Source organism: Cottoperca gobio, chromosome 3 (assembly GCF_900634415.1).
Source record: "Cottoperca gobio chromosome 3, fCotGob3.1, whole genome shotgun sequence".
In the NCBI taxonomy this organism is placed as follows: domain Eukaryota; kingdom Metazoa; phylum Chordata; class Actinopteri; order Perciformes; family Bovichtidae; genus Cottoperca; species Cottoperca gobio.
The window spans coordinates 11,955,880-11,973,357 of record NC_041357.1 but is presented as its reverse complement, the minus strand read 5'-3'; the positions used below and the strand labels follow the sequence as shown (position 1 = coordinate 11,973,357).

General features: G+C 38.8%; 1 protein-coding gene across 3 annotated transcripts; it reads left to right on the top strand.

Moving 5' to 3' along the window:
• Positions 1-230: 230 nt before the first annotated feature.
• On the top strand, positions 231-16,720 carry chrna7a (cholinergic receptor, nicotinic, alpha 7a (neuronal)). Of its 3 annotated transcripts, XM_029428714.1 has the most exons (11): positions 284-357; positions 4,244-4,301; positions 4,442-4,581; positions 5,043-5,087; positions 7,767-7,876; positions 9,496-9,575; positions 10,687-10,854; positions 10,957-11,151; positions 14,115-14,201; positions 14,769-14,878; positions 15,637-16,720. In XM_029428714.1, the coding sequence occupies exons 3-11, from the start codon at positions 4,486-4,488 to the stop codon at positions 16,177-16,179; spliced, it is 1,434 nt and encodes a 477-aa protein (XP_029284574.1). In that variant the 5' UTR covers positions 284-357; positions 4,244-4,301; positions 4,442-4,485; the 3' UTR covers positions 16,180-16,720. The 3 variants fall into 3 exon arrangements, with proteins under 3 accessions (XP_029284573.1, XP_029284574.1, XP_029284576.1); XM_029428713.1 differs by lacking the exon at positions 4,244-4,301 and having other exon boundaries at positions 231-357; XM_029428716.1 differs by lacking the exons at positions 284-357; positions 4,244-4,301; positions 4,442-4,581; ... (1 more) ...; positions 7,767-7,876; positions 9,496-9,575 and adding an exon at positions 10,246-10,493.
• The last annotated feature ends 758 nt before the right edge of the window (positions 16,721-17,478 follow it).

Here is a 17,478-nt window from a genome sequence, read left to right as displayed (position 1 = left end):
TTATATGAAGATGAAATCGACATTTGCGTACGTTTTTACACATAGGCTGTAAGAGTTATCCTCGATCAGCCGGTTCATGGTCAATCAGTGAGACAAACTGCTGTGAGCAGAGCCTACAACAAATCTCATGCCTGTGCTGCCAAACAGCAGCTATTCATTAGGAGGAGGAGTTATTTAATACACCCCCCACGGACACGCGCGCCCACACACACACACACACACACAACATCGTCATCCCCGCATGCCGTCTGGTTCAGAGATGAACTGAGGATTCTCTGCTCTCACTCCTCGCTCGGTTCAACATGGACTCACTGAAGGTTCTGCTCGTCCTCGCAGTCACCGCCGTCACAGTGAAAGGTAGGCTGTCGACGTGCGCTTTAATTGATAATTAACTCCCAGAACCTGGAGCATTTTTAGCAGGAGACTGGGGGGGGGGGGGGGGGGTCACCTTTTTCTTGCGTGTTTGTGTTCAGAAAGAATAATATGGAGGGGACTTATTTATGTTTTTCTTCTTTTTAACCTTTTCAGCAATGCGCTGCTGGACTCGGGTTCATCTTTGTGAACACATATTATAAGTTCAAGCAAAATCGACAGAAGTCTAAATCAAAGTGTAGATAACCACGTTTTCAACGATGCAGAAGGCTGAATGTGTGTGTGTGTGTGTGTGTGTGTGTGTTTGTGCGTGTATAAAAGTAGGCTAAATGACGACTTGCATTTCCATTTGATGTAACGATGATGCAGCCATTGGCTTTGTGATTGTGTGAGAGTGGAAATATGATTTCTCTAACTTTAAAGCTGTTTAATATGAAAAATGCTTTCACTTGTAGGCCTTCACAGTATATGGTATGTGATAACTGGAAAACAAGGTGCCATTTGTAAACGTAAATACAAAGACTTCCAGGAATGGGTAGCAAAGGGAGTAAACCAGTTGAAGGGCCACAGGGGCCCATTGTTGATCTCATATTTTCAAAATATGGCCCTGATAGTTTAATATACTATTTTAATTCTATTTTAGACTATTTTAATTCTGGCTATTTCATTTCTGCTATTTTATCTGCTATTTCATACTATTTTAACTCGGCTATTTTTATAATGGTACTTCAGACTCATTTACATCAACACTGTGATTATTGTACTGTAAATGCTCTTATTCTGTCCTTGTACTAATTGTTATGTTTCTGCTGTGAAACACTTTGGGCTGCAATTCATGTATGAAATGTGCTATACAAATAAAGCTTATTATTATTATTATTATTATTATTATTATTATTATTATTATTATTTGTAGTCTACAATGAATACAATACACATTGGATCATAGGTTTCATGTTTTGTCATAGAGCTGTTGTTAATGTAAGACTGACTTGTTTTTCAGACAAGGGAGACTTGCAGGCTGTTTTTCTGGAAAATGTGACAGAGAGAGAAATATCCCCAGAGACAGTTTGAAAACAAAAATGTCACCCTAAATTCCTAATTCAAAGACCTTCATTGTAATTGTATCGTTGAACAGAAGCTTCTTTATTAAAACCAGAGTAAAACTGTTCTTTTTGGGTCGCAACACTTTTCCATTGCTGTGTGTGAAACTGTTTCACAACTCTGAATGGACACACATCATAAATCACTGGATCAAATTTGAAAAACTGATAAAAAAACAAACATCTAAGGAACCCTGCTCTTCAAATGGTTATTAGTTCACAAAATCTTCAAGACATGCCGTGTCTCATCTTTTTTACTCAGATCGGCTCAGAATTTGAATATTTTGATCCAGGCAGTTAATTTAATGGTAATCACTGACTCAGACTCTTCAGTCTGCACTTTAAAGTTAATTGAGGCTTCCCTGAGAGTAAAGTATGTATAAAGAGGCAGATGGAGAGAAGTCATTTTAGTGTGCGCACATGCATACACGTCATGCAGATTTCCATGGGATTGAGCCATGGTCTTTCAGTCTTTATTATGAAAGAACCAGATGCAACACAGAGCAGAGGAATGGGGAGATGCCTACAAGAAACTAGATCTTTGCCAAATCATCGGGATAATGTGCTTCTCATAGGTGGTTTAGGATAATTGGGCTGTGGCCATTAGTGAAGTGAATAAATGCTGCCAAAAACGCTCCATAACTCAATATGGGATACAAGAGTGTTAAAATGAGGGGCAGCAGGTCTGATTTCAGATTGCACAGTGAGATGAATCCAGTCCATGTATTGTATTTGGATGATTGCCTTGTCTGGGCTGCATGTATTTTCACCACCTTTAGAATATTCCACTTTGACATTTACTTTGATTTAACAAAAAAAAGACCTTACCAAATATTAAAGGAAATGCAAAATTATTCTGTGAGAAGTTTTAATAGAGACGCAGACTCTGCTCAGCTGGAGGAGGATCAGCAGCGCTCAGTGTCTGAGAGCTGAGAGGGCCCCAGCAAGGAGCTTTGAGTCATCTTGTGTAACATGGAGCTGGAGTGGTGGTGGTTACCTGCAAGATGAGTATTAGAGAATGAGGGAAAAGTAAGATTATAAAAGAAAGGAAAGAGGTGAGATAATGAGCCAGGACTGGATAATGTGGGAATGTCAGTCTCATTCGTGAACTTAAAGGTATAATATTTAACATTTCCGCATTAAAATGTCCAAAAAAGGAGTAGACCTATGTTTTATATTTTGTTGAGTTATGCACTTATATTATCCCAAGTGTTTCCGAAAATGTTTAAACCTAGAGAAATGCTTATTTTTTATAAAAATGACAGTCTGTTCCATTTACTCGCCTGCATAGACTGCATGGTCGCCTGTAATGGTGTTTTATCCAAACCACATTTATACAATAAACCTTTTAGATCTTAGTCATTTTTAACTATATATTTTAACCGGATGAATAACGGATCGGATGTCTGAATCTTAAGTCATCTTAAGCAATTTTATACAGACATTCATGTTCCCCGGAGGATAAAGTCTATTTACTTTGATGATCTCCTGACCTTTTCTCTAGTGCAACCATAAGATTGACATTGTGGTTTGTGAAATATGTTGACAACTATCAGATGACATTTGCTAAAGCTGTTCCAGATCCCTTGAGGATACATTTGAATGACTTTGAGCTCCTGGCTTTTCATCCAGCGCCATCATCAGGTCTATTTTATGTGCTCAATGCTGGTTTATGACCAAATACCTGTAAATCTAATGACATTTCCATCAGCTTCAAATGTATTTAAGATTAGGTGTAAATTAGCAAACCTTAGCATGCTGACAAGCTAAACTTAAATGGTGAACCTGGTATATATATAGGCTCTTAGTGTTGATATTATTTCAGTACAGCGATATAAATACTATGTTAGATACACTCTAAATAGGTTTAGTATGTCCTCCTCTTTGGATTCTCTCTTGGTGAACTCTCTCTTTGTTCCAAACAAACTTCTTTTGCTGTTGCTTGAAAAATAAATCAATTATATTACACGAACATTGAACTGAGTCTCAGTCATTAAGTTCAGTTTATATAGTAAAGAAAAGGTTGGTTGTGCTGCAGCATGGCTGTGTAAATGGGAGTTTGCCAATGAAATTGAAAAGAAGTTGGCAATAGATGTCTGTCCGTGTCTGTCTTGTGTAGCAGCTGTAGGATAGTTGCTCATACACTGAAAAACACTATTCAAAGCAGGAATCAGGGTCTGCACGATTATTTTATAAGAGTAGCAGGGGGCACTATAAATATACATACGAATATTACAAATTACAATTTAACACAATAACACAGATCACCGGAAGATATTTTTATACTTGGAAGCTGAACTTTTTTAGCTGCGTCACTTAGCAACTTTTATAGAAATGAACGGGACCCCGCCTCCAACTCTGTATTCAGTTCTCTTTATACGTCCACGGGGTGACCAGGCGAGAATGGGGGGGAAATGCGTATAGCTATGTGTAGTTGTTTATCAATTTGTGGCCCGACTGCACACAACAACAACAAAAACTACAACAGCCATAATTCATGTAGGCTACGGACAATACACCAAAATAATGTTTAACACAGTTCAATATTTAATGTTTTATTAGGCTGTAACGAATCAAAACTCAGGTTTAGTCTAATTTTGGGGACAAACAGGACAGGAGTTCGGTCAACTGCTCATAATTCGGATCTTACATCTTTTAGAGCATCTGATCACCCTAATCACAACACATCTTACCAGCACAATAGCGGTCCAACCTTTGCCGGGCATTTGCAGCCACGTCACTGAGTCCTTTATGTGTCATTACAACAGGTAACCTGGAACTATGAAGACATAGTCATTCACTCAAGTCAAGGTTGGCAATACACAGGTATTTTGACTTTATGACAGAACATTTCCTGAAGGTTTTGAGAATGTTCACCTCATCAACAACATATTGACTCAGCTACACTTGTTTCTGAAGTAATTATGAAAGTATATTTACTGTCCAGTTGTCTCCGTCTTCTGTAGTTTCTGTTCAAGGACCAGCGCAGCGCAGACTGTACAAGGATCTGATGACGGGCTACAACCCACTGGAGAGACCAGTCGTCAATGACTCTCGGTCTCTCACGGTTCACTTGGGCTTAAGCCTCATGCAGATCATGGATGTGGTGCGTAAATAATGACTTTACGCACATTACTAAGCATATGCACTGCACTGTTTTATGAAAACTCATTCTTGTTTAGGCGATTGTCAATAATCATCAATCATTATAAAGATTGTGACTGTCTTCTCACTTCACAGCTAAAATCAATTCTCATGTGTGAGGCTGTTCACTTTTCCAATATGTGTAAATTACAAAAGCCAATATTTGTTTAATTGATCAATTGTTCCAGTTATCTTTCATGCACATTGATACATTTAGGATCATTAACATTGATTTTGTCTTAAATTCAAACTGTTAGTGCTTTACCGTTGTCGCTGCTTGTCAATTCTTTCTCCGTTACCACAGACCTGAGATGTGAAACTACTGTACGTTGACATTTTTCATGAAACTCAAACTGATAGATGCCTACAACAAAATACCGGAATAATAAAGCTAATTAATATCACTTTATCATTTTTTAACAGGATGAGAAGAACCAGGTTTTGACAACCAACATTTGGCTACAACTGGTAAGACTTTTCCCTGCACAACGTATGTGAAAAGCAAAGCTAAGCTGCACAACCTTATGCTTACACTTAGGCACATACTACATTTAACTACATACTAGGTTATGAATAAATCCATCCATTATCTATATCTACTTAGCCTGTTTGTGGTCACAAATTACTGGAGACTGTTTACACCCGGGTGGTTTTTGGGGGTTATGTGCCGGACTATTTTGAACTTCTTGAAGTCCTCACAGAGGGCGACAAGAATGGTCAAGTGAGGCAAATAATCCCTCCAAAAAATGTGAATTGTTATTTTTACACTTCCATTAATGTAAGATTAAACAAACAAGATATAACATTTTAATCAATGAGCTTTAAAATGTGCTGGTAGGTGGATTTTGTTACCTTTGGACGGAGCAAGGCTAGCTGTTTCCTTCTGTTTCCAGTCTTTAGGCTAAGCTAAGCTAAAATAATTTAAACTAAGCGGCTGCTGGCTGTAGCTTCATATTTGCTGTACTGACATGAGAGTGGCATTGTGAATAAACTGTCAAACTGTACCTTAAACTTTAAAGCCTTTAACCTGGTATTTGGTTTCTGTATCTAATCACAATACATGTGTAGTCTTATAGTTTAGTTGGAACCCAGTCTTCTTCCTTTCACCTTCCACAGGGGCAACGCGCCCCTTTCTCCTCCATGCAGTGAGATGAGTACGAGTACGTGTACGAACACACCACACACAAGTTTTATCGAAGCCTGTCCATTGTGTGACACTAGTTCCCTGCTGCTGCACCGTCAGCAAGCTGTATTGAGGCTGTTTGGTCTGTTTTAAATCACCCTGTGGAATCACAGCAGCAGTCTCACTCAATCTCTCTCACACCACACCTCGCACAATTGACTTTGGTACAAACAAGATAACGCCGACAATTTTCACAGCTCTGTCTCTTTTAGCGCCAATATAGCATTTGTTTACTTAGTCTACTTCTGGCTTCGATGATTCTGTAAGATTACAACCTCAGTCAAATTTTCAGGATAGTGTTGGAAACAACAAATAATAAATACACTGACAATTGTACCATTTAGATTTGAATTCCACAATTGAGTGTGAGTGTTTTGTTAAGGACAGCTGAGTGGTTGTAGTATTTTTATTTTGTCTGTTACACTACTTTGGTGAGTTTCCTTAAAAGTGGTTTAATGGAATAGTTTGTCATTTTGGGAAATATGCTTTCTTGCCGAGTTAGATAAGAATATTGATACCACTCTCATGTTTGTCTGGTAAATATGTAGTTAAGCCAGTAGCTAGTTAGCTTAGCTTAGCATAAAGACTGGAAACACAGGGGAAGACCTTGTCTGGTTCTGTCTGAAGGCAAATCTAATTATTTGACACATTTTATCATGTTTGTTTAATCTGTGTGGCAAACGGTGTAGGCTAGCTGTTTCCCTCTGTTTCCAGTCTTTATGCTAAGCTAAGCTATAAACAAGAACGTGTAATGTGTATTTCCCAATTATGAAAATATTATTTTAAAAGACTGGCAAAGTAGAAGCAGTTGGTAATATTTGAGTTAGTGATTGAGTTCAGTATTTCTGTTAAAAAAAGCAAAATGCACTTAATTCTGAATTTACCATGTGAGCTTACTGAATTTATCTTCCGTATGGCTCAGGCTTTATGTGCGACTGACCTTTACATTTCTTCATGCTGATAACAGACATTGTTTGTATCTCATAATCGATTGATTAAATAAAAATACATTCTAGATCTGATTAGAGAAAGTTATTTCATCAAGATGTTAAAAAATCCAGATATTATGTTTCGGTTGTGGACGTTGAGCTTCAACAACGGTGTTCACGGTGGAGTGCTAAACCCAAAATCCAATCAGCATAATTTTCTAAAAAGTGAGAGGGTAGCAGATCCCAAATATCAAATTTCACGTTTTCAGGAAGACTCCGTGCTGAAGTGCCTTGCTGTATTTCCATTGTGATGTGAGCTCATTAAAGTAGTGAAATGCTAGTGTTTTGTTCTCCTTGATTGATCTCCTTGAAGTGTTGGCCAGATCAACCAGCTTTAGCAGTTTGCTATACTGAGCTGGAAATCAACCAAGCATGTTAATATGTTGAACGCATATGCTGCTGTAGACTCTTGATGGCACACTGTATATATAAACCCTTTTGAATAAACATATTATTACAGTGACATTGCAATTTGGTTGGAGATCCAAGTGCTATGAATGCCTCTTCACTGCACTGAAAGGAAAGACAAGACGGCATATTATCTTCTGACCAACTTCTAACTACAGTAACGTGTCTGAATGTCAGCTGATCAACGGCTGTTGGAATCTACAACCTGTAGCTGATTTATAAGTTTTCTCAATAATTATAATACACTCTTATCCAGTGCTGTGTACTTCATACTTTCTGAATAGCAATATTTGTCAAAAGATGTCACTGAAACTTGACACTGAGATGAAACTGAATTCCTGTAGCATTTCACTGCATTATGTCACCCACAGCCTCTGTCACATACATTTATATTATCCATTATAGTAGCTGTCACTCCCACTACACTAGTACAAGTACTCTAGTGTTACAGTATATCCCATGTTGACTTTTCAAACATGGCTTACCAAACACAGAGCCCAATACAGCATATGTTAAAGATATATATGATATGATATGAAAATGTAATTATGTTTTTGCATACCACAGTACTGGGATGATTCTTATCTCCAGTGGAATACATCAGACTATACAGGTGTGACCAATGTGAGATTTCCTGACCATCTCATTTGGAAGCCAGACATCCTGCTGTATAACAGGTAGGTATTGTAAAGAGAGATCCGCTGGGTGCTGCACTGTAATTGGATATGCATGGTGTCAGACTCAGCATGCATGCATTGTCCTCTGCACAATATAATGGGGTGGATCTCAGAGGGAAGATTTTTTGTGTGCCAGAGTTAATAACAAGCGTTACAATGGCACCGGCTGTGATGCTTTAGACACAGCAGAAAAGATTTTTCTGAAACATAAAGGAATAATCTGTTTTGGCTGTTATCTTGTGCTTAAAATGAGTTATTAGGAAAAACAGAGTGGCAAATGCAAGAAACACATCAAACAGATCTATTCTTAAGTGGCATGTACAAGTGATTGAAGATAATTTGTGTCATTCGCAAAAATTATTTGGATTAAGAATTTTATATTTGGTATTAACACAATAAAACATAAGAATAATTAAATAAAACGTTCACCATTTCTTAAGGACCGCTTTGCTGGAAATATGGTTTTGATCTCTACCTTCAAGTCTTTCAGTTGTCAACTGCTTTATTTCTTTCAAAAATAAATCCCAATTAAAATAGAATAATACAACTTTATTTCACATCAGAGTGGAAAATTGGTTTGAGCTCACCAGAACATAAAAGCTACCTGAATACATGTCTACATGTCAGAATATGCTAAAATATTCAGGCTTGTTTCGTGAGGTCTGCAAAGCATCAGATCCCATGTTGTCACAGGATTTATTCAGAATATCCCGCAGAGAGAGAGAGCAGAAAATGCTATTGCACCAAAACAAACTCAAACCTTATCTCTCATTTTCAAAACAAATCTAGTACAAGCTTGGAAGATCAATATGCATTAAGTGTATTTCTTTGTTAAATGTGAGCATTAGTGGAGGCTTAATCAGAAATGTTTACTATAAATTAAACTGTGTTGCAGTGACACGGCTCATACAGTTAGGTAAGCTGGTTTTCAGACAGGACTGTTTACACTTCAAGGTTAGTGGTGCTCTGCAGTTTTAATATATTCAGTACAGTCTAGACGAGGGCTTTGGAGCAATTTATCATTCGGACAAATTAATACATTTGTACTTAAAAGATGGGAGGAAGAACATTTGATTATATTTCCCTAATGGAAAGTGGTTTACAGATCACCATTAATCAATCTTTATAAAAGAAAAAGATCTGAACAAATCCCTTAAGAAGCATTCTACTCTCCTATCGACTAATGAGGGGGAAAGGATTGCACTTCATCCTCTGAGTAAAGCCTTGATTTGAGACTTTGAATTAGATGCTGCTGCAAGTTAAGTCGTTTTTCCCTTTAAACTTCAGCTCAACCATCTCTCAACCTCTGGGGAGTTCATTTAGAGGGAGTGAGTTGTGGATAACAGGGGAGAATGAGGGCAACCACCGAATAACCATCTCCAGGGAAATGTTGCATCAGTTGTGACTCCTCGTGTGCTGTGTAGCTGCTGCAATAATGAGTTAGAGAAATATTTGTGTTTTCCCCACCACATATGCTCCACTCGCTGTTTGTGGCTCATCCAAATCTATAATGCACCCATATAATTAAAAGCAGTTCTTTCAAAGGTTATATCGCTGTAGGAATTTATTAAAACAGATAACTCTGCAGTCATACTGATGTAGCTTCATGTCGTCCACAGTGCTGATGAAAGATTTGATGCTACGTTCCACACCAACATTTTGGTCAACTCTTCGGGCTCCTGTTCCTACTTACCTCCAGGTAAGAGTTATAATATCAGCCCTCACACCTCAGTATCAGACAAAAACAGACGTTTGCTCATTGGAAATGTTAGACGTTAGACCTGTGCTCCCTCCCTCTGCTATGTTTTACTCTGTTATGCCATATACTCTTTGTGTTTTAAAATGGTCTTATCCCAGTAACAGTAATTTAATGTCAAATGGACACATCCATCACTATCACGCTCTGTTGCTGTTAGTGCTGCTTTGAGCAGTGATGCACTTTTCCTGAACAAGCCCCTTCTGGCCCACTACTGGCAGACTGTGCGGTCTTAAAAGACAAATGAACCCATCTGTTAACATGCACAAACATACACACACACACACATGCATGCACGGGAACACATTGAATCAGAAGGCCTTCCTGTCACAGCTGGGGATTACTGCTCTCCCTGGCATGCTTTGCCTCAGCATCTTAATCAATACCGCCATCATTGAATTTCTTCTGGATTGATTGCCTCTGTCACAAGCAAATTGCCTCTCAACTTAGTTCCAAATGAACCTTCGTTGAATGCCATATTGCCGTAAAGTAGCCAGTCGCCACTTGAGCTCAACTCAACTGCATTAAATGAGTAAAACTGTATGCAGATGTGACCTTGACTGCCGTCACAAATCATCTCCTGATAACTTGTCTTGGTTCATTGCAGTAAATAGCAGCCATTCCATTTTCTGCTCCCCATCTCTATTCGCTCCCTGCTGAGGTTTATCATCTTCATGGCACTGAGCGAGAAGGGAGAGACCTTGTTTACTGCCGACGTCTCAAATCTTTCTTAAATATGGATGGAAATGAGTTTGGTGCCTGCCCCTCCTAAAGGATTCCCGGCCACTTTCATCTCATTGTCGTATTGGATCTTTTGCTCTCGTTAGGATGGATTGCACTTGGACTCCATATCTCGTCTGAGTAAGACCTCTCTAGCTGTTTGGTGCTGTCATTTCCTTTATTTCAATCTCCCTCTGCCTCCTTAATTCAACAGTAGTAGAATCTCTATCAGAGCTCTGAATATCACGCCATCTGTTTCTGTCTCTCTCTTCAGGAGCAGGTGAAGTATAATACAGATCAAAGCAAGTGTTTCTTTAATGTTTCTCCACACCAGGGATCTTTAAGAGCACCTGCTACATCGATGTGCGCTGGTTCCCCTTTGATGTCCAGAAATGTGAACTGAAGTTTGGCTCCTGGACATACGGGGGCTGGTCTCTGGACTTGAAGATGTTGGAGGCGGATATCACAGGTTACATCGCCAACGGAGAGTGGGATCTTGTCGGTAAGAGGGGACCAGTGGCCTGTGAAGTGCAGAGGATTGATATTCAAAGTGATGACTTTTCACTCCATTTCTGCCAGACTAAACTGTGTTTCTGTCTCACAGAGGTTCCAGGACGGAAGAATGAGCGTTTCTACGACTGCTGTAAGGAGCCGTACCCTGATGTCACCTTCACCGTGGTGATGCGGAGACGAACCCTCTACTACGGCCTCAACCTGCTCATCCCGTGTGTCCTGATCTCCACTCTGGCCCTGCTCGTCTTCCTCCTGCCTGCTGACTCTGGGGAGAAGATCTCACTGGGTGAAGAATACACACACACTCACACATATTGACACACAATACTGCATTCATTAATCACATTTTCAGCTGAATTTCTTCATGATGCTTTAACATTTCATTAATTATTGTTTTTATACACATTGAGTGAGCACAAAAACAACAACACCTAGACACTGTATTGCAATCCAATTAAACTTTCCTGCCTTTCTGTTCTTTTTATAAATATTTGATTGGAAAAAACTGAATATTGACTTAAATTCAACACTTTCTGACAGAGGGGTTGATGCAACTTGGTGGCAAATTGGTTTTGTTCCTAGAAAAATAACTCCAGAAACACTTGGATCGAGGAATTCAGAGGACCCTTGGTACATACTTCCACCAAGGCTCCACTAAATCAGTTATTTGTATTTGATCTGCAAGTGGTTCTGACCCTGCAACAAAATATACATCCAGTAGTGATAGACATCACTGAATACACACACCAGTTTATGTGAAGATTCTGATGGTTATGTTCAGTATTTTCTAAGCATTAGTTTCTAATAATTGCCTTTCTTTCTGTTGGCTCACCTCTGTGTCCCTTGGCTGCTGCTAGATAGCGATGATTAAAAGTTGTAGTCCATATGAATCAGAAACTCACACACACACACACAAACACACACACACACACCATACTACCCGATGCTGCGTTTGTCAAGTTCTGATATACACCCAGAGTTACTCAGACTCCTGACTTAACATAAGAGTTGATATGTTGCCCCATGTTAAGTCTTTTTTCACATCCGAACCATTAAATAGTCTCATGATGTTGATGAGTGCCTTAGTGAGGTGACATATTTTCTTCAAATGCATTTAACAACACCAATCTTGAAACTGCCCTATTTTATATTTTCATATTAAATGTTTACAGGCTTCCTGCCGTTTTAACTCGACTGTGCCTTAACAAAGTTCAAAGAATACAGCTTAAAACTAACAAGATCATAATCTCATTAAAACTTTTACAGCCCAAGTGGTTTCGACACAGAGCCAACCTTTCTATTATTCTCTCTTTTTCTCCATCTAAAATGAATGTATATCCTAGCCCATTTGTCTTCTGGGTAATCAGTTATTCTGTGAAAAACAATGTTTTTTTTCATTAATCCACTTCCTCTGTGGCCTTGTGGACCGAGAAAACGGTATAATTTTATCTCAATTGTCACAGTTGACTTGAATGTTTGAGCCCATTTCATGCATAAATTACACAGGCTTGGTGGTGTGTGTGTGTGTGTGTGTGTGTGTGTGTGTGTGTGTGTGTGTGTGTGTGTGTGTGTGTGTGTGTGTGTGTGTGTGTGTGTGTGTGTGTGTGTATGCGCGTGGGTGTGGGTGTGTGATTGGGATTGGGATTGGGTTGGAGGAGTGGGGATGTTGATTTATGATTTATACAGTTTGTGCCTTCTTCAAATCATTAGAGTCCTGCGTCGCAGCTGGATTCCGTCATTAACAAAAAAGTGCTTTCGAGCCAGGTGTGTGTGTGTGTGCGTGTGCGTGTGCGTGTGCGTGCGTGTGTGCGTGTGCGTGTGTGTGCGTGTGCGTGTGTGTGTGCGTGTGCGTGTGCGTGTGTGTGTGCGTGTGCGTGTGTGTGTGTGTGTGTGTGCTCTCACAGCTCTACTGTATATGAACTCAGTACATTATCAACCCAGCCAAGCGTTGACAGTATTACTTGAGGATTGGTGAACACTCGTTGAGAAATGTGTTTTAGTGGCAGCATTTATTCCCAGATTTTATTTTATTTCATTTATTGGGCTGCCGTGAGAATTATGTTTGTAAAATGCAGCAATGAAAACCGAAGTGAATATTATTATGTGTGAATCTTCACTCTCACAGTCTCTGCATTTATATATCAGTGTGGTAAACGATTGCTTATATTAGAAGATTTATCAGCAATACTGTGTTCATGTTTCATAGAATTTGATTAATTTGTTTAAAGGGTTGGTTTCCTGTTAACACATTTTAAAAGAACATGACCAGCAGTTTCTTAAAACTCTTTTTTTAGTATAGAATATTTCCAGATTTGGATTATCCAGAGTAACTGAAGCATTATTTCTGTTAAAATAATTTGCATTTGAGTTATCAGATGTAATTACTTAAATACCTTTGGCAAAAATCTCACCAATAAAATGAAACTATGTTCATGGACAAGAAGAAAAATACTGTATGATTTATATAATTTGAGTTACTTAAGGCTTAAATATTATTCTCTTTAAAATACATGATGAGATATGATATTTATTTCACAGATATATTAACATATAAGGAGATTTAAAGGCAGCTGTTAATAGTTTTTCCAGAGGTGTCAAAGGTACATCAGCAAGACTGCAGTTAATTAAGATGTGACTTAATCCTGCTGAGAAGTTCAGTCTTTTAGTGAGACAGCCGAAGAGCCAGCGGCTTAGTGATGTCAGCTCATTAGTGAAGCTCTGCTCACAGATTGTTTTGTCTTTCTGTGCTTGCACCTTCTCAGGTCATGTAGTCAGTGACACATTATAAGCTTCAACTACTCCGCAATTCTAATTTTGGGGAATTCTCCTTCACATTTTGCTACAGTGCAATACCCAATTTGTGGACGGGCAGCATACAATTCGAAACAAGGCAAAATTAGCATAAGAATAAAAGGCATCACAAATGCATGGAACGTAAAAACAGAAACAAAATGTGAACAGAAAATAACTGAGTACAATGCAACTGGAAACATAAAACAATGAGTATTCACAATACTAAACATCTGTGAATAGCGCACTTAATCTTATACATATTGTTACTGAATATCTTTTAAGGATGGAAAATATGCTTCAGTGTTCTATAACGTTGAATTTATGCAGATTTCCACATATAAGAATACTGGTGCCGTTGATACTGGTGCCCTGTCATAACTGTGTGATTTTAATACTTTTCTTAGCATTTAATAGTTTTGTTGTGAAGTGCTTACTGAGATTTGGTCTCCATCACAGGCATTACGGTTCTGCTCTCCCTGACTGTCTTTATGCTGCTGGTTGCAGAGATTATGCCGGCCACATCGGACTCGGTGCCTTTAATAGGTAAGCCAGGCTACAGTTAAGAGCAGTCGCTATGGGTGTCAACTTGTGTCAACAGGAAGACGCGGGTGGAAATTTGTATAGTCATTTTTCATCAGCCGTTCTCTCATATCACAGTGTAACTAAGCTTAAGCAGCGATCCAATATTTGGATTTTTTAATACAAATTCACGGTGAAATGCTGGGAGGGTGAAGACCCAGGACTCGGTGGAGAGATTATATCTCCTCACTGGCCTGGGAACGCCTCGGGATCCCCCAGTTGGAGCTGGAGGATGTGGCCCGGAGAAGGGAAGTTTGGGGTTCCTTACTGGAGCTGCTGCCCCCGCGACCCGACCCCGGATAAGCGGTAGACGATGGATGGATGGAATTCACGGTGAAAGTAGCTTTTTGCATTTATTCTGAGACACAAACTGAGTTTTGCTCTCCGTGAGCCCTTTCACTTATACTAAAACCTGAAACCACCTTTTATTTTATCCTGATGTTTTCTCCTCGTAATGTTACCTGCTTCTGTTTTACTGCATGACAAAACTTTCTGTGTCCATTCAAACTGTCTTCTCTATTTCTCACTCAGCTCAGTACTTTGCCACCACCATGGTCATTGTTGGTCTCTCAGTAATTGCTACAGTTCTGGTTTTACAATATCACCACCATGACCCTGATGGAAGCAAGATGCCGAAGTGGGTGAGTCTTGTTTCACATTACACCATTATCTGTATCTTATACTATGACCCCATTAACATCACTTTAGTCATTTCCCTCTAGCCACACCTCAAAACTGTGGAGTGCATTTGTGATAAACTGTGAACATTTTCTTTAATTATGCTGCGTTTGTTATTTTATTCGGTTATAGTCAATTTTGCTTCACTTACACTAGCTTATTAGATTTAATATGCATTTGCTCGTGTAAGGCCGTGTGTCCACCAGCTGGTATCTTTTACAGCAGAAATGTGCTGGGAGGTTTTTTTAGGTGTTGAAATGTGCTAAAGTTAGTTAGCCAGTTGCGAAAATATAAAAACATACACACAAATATTCACCAGGAGTGTTTCTATAAATGTTGTTCTTTCTTGCACAATGAGGTTTCCTGATATAGTAACGCAATGCAAAGAATGATACAACACAAAGTGTGCAGTTTAATATACCCACTGCAGTGAAATAATTACATCTTTTGTACATAAACTGAAGACCAAAACTTTGAAGGTCTGTATCGTGACACCAATCAGAAATTGGTATTTTCTGGGCTGTGGTATAATCAGCTTTTCATTGTTATTGGACCGTTTGGGGAAAGTGTCACTTACAAGTAAAGCACCTCTGTGAAAAACAAATTAGAATAGAGAATGAAAGATTAAGACAGGCTGTAGGTGGCTGTATCCTACTTTTATTAAAAGTTAATAAGACCCTTATTTCATTCATTTCTTATTAATTACTGTTTGATCCCAAAGACTCGTGTGATCCTACTGAACTGGTGCGCCTGGTTCCTGCGCATGAAGCGCCCAGGTGAGGATCGGGTACGTTCAGCCTGTCACAACAAGGCTCCACGGAACAGCCTGACCAGCATGGATCTCAATGCTAGCGCCTCAGCCCCCCAATCCACCAATGGCAACATGCTCTGTGTTGGCCTCCGTGGTCTGGAGAGCATCCACTACTCGACAGTTGCCACCTCGTCTGAATCTGGGGTCCTCTGTGGACGGCTGGTTGGACGAGTAGGTGAGGATGAGATTCTCCTCCCCGCTGGCCAGGGCCCCTCAGCGGGCAGCTTGGAACCAGAGATGGCCAAGATCCTGGAAGAGGTGCGTTACATTGCCAAGCGCTTCCGCGACCAAGACGAGGACGTGTCAGTGTGCAACGAGTGGAAATTTGCTGCGTCTGTCATCGACAGGCTTTGTCTCATGGCTTTCTCAGTCTTCACTATCCTCTGCACCATTGGGATCCTCATGTCAGCACCCAACTTTGTAGAGGCCATTTCCAAAGACTTTTTCACTTAAAGGCTTTATCAATGACAGCATAAACCAATCTCTTTCATCACAGAGTAGCCATTTGTAAACTCATGGGGCGGTAATTTGGTTACAATTAAGTCTGCTATATGGGGCTTGTATGTCACCAAATATTTAACCATACTTAAAGCAAAGTCAAATTAAGGACTTCAGGTAAAGTGTTTGTAATGCATAAATATAATTTATGGCTTGCATTATGGTGAGGTGAAATTACCAGCCTTTGACTTTTATATTCCACAGTCTAATGGCATATTAAAGAAAAACATCTACAATTGACCCTCTTGTACTGTTTTAACATAAAAAATACTAAGTATTGTTTAGCTGTTGTAATTTTCTAACCTACAATGAATACAACTGTGTATTGTTATGGGATGTTGCCTGTGCGTTACTGTTCATTACAATGCATCTATTCTCACTAAAATCTACTTGAAATGTATTTGTTGCATCACATGAATACTTGTATATCCAAAACAGTTATGTGATGTTGTAAGTTGCCTTTCTATTAATACAAGTTATATTGTCATTAGCACAACCATGTTCTTTCTTCGTCTTACTTAATGCTTCTTGCTTATTTATATTATATTATTTATTATTGTATGCCAGTTAAGTCAATGTATGATGTTTTTATAGTACTGTGAAGTTTCACAAATACATTAATTTTTTTCTATTTGAAAATAGGGACAGCATATCAAAAATATTTTCTTGCTGTACATAATTTTGTTTTGTATATACTGTAAGTATGCTGCTGCTCAAGCCATATGTTCCTTTTTGGACTACAAATGATAACCTTGATCTTTGCACTGTCAAATTGAAACAGGCAGCAGAGCCGGACTGATACGACAGGCTGTTTGAGCCAGCTAGCAAAAAGAACTCTGGATAGATAAAACACAAAAGTACTAAATAAATGTAAAAACAAATTCCAGAAACGGAAATAGGACTAAACTGTTTGGGGTCGTTAAAACTTGTGGAGGGAATTTTATGATTGACACAAGATCTATAGGAAGAACATTTGCTTTTATTACTTAACACTACTTAAACATTTTAATACAACTTACTCAAGAGAACATATTTTACAGAAAAACAGTCCCTGTGAGTTATTCTGTAATATATTAATGGATAATTACCGATTGCATAAATGTGTAGTTTCAACAATTTTATATTTTGCATATTTCTTTGTCTACAACAATACATCTTATTTTATGAGATTGTCATATTTTGTATTTATCATAATTTGTAAAGTAACTAGTAACGAGCTGTCTAAATAATATAGTAGAGTAAAAACTACAAGTA

Coding starts and splice junctions, on each gene's coding strand:
- chrna7a (XM_029428713.1), top strand. CDS start 303: ATGGACTCACTGAAGGTTCTGCTCGTCCTCGCAGTCACCGCCGTCACA. Junction 9,576..10,686: donor CTGTTCCTACTTACCTCCAG/GTAAGAGTTATA, acceptor TCTCCACACCAG/GGATCTTTAAGAGCACCTGC. Junction 10,855..10,956: donor CGGAGAGTGGGATCTTGTCG/GTAAGAGGGGAC, acceptor TCTGTCTCACAG/AGGTTCCAGGACGGAAGAAT.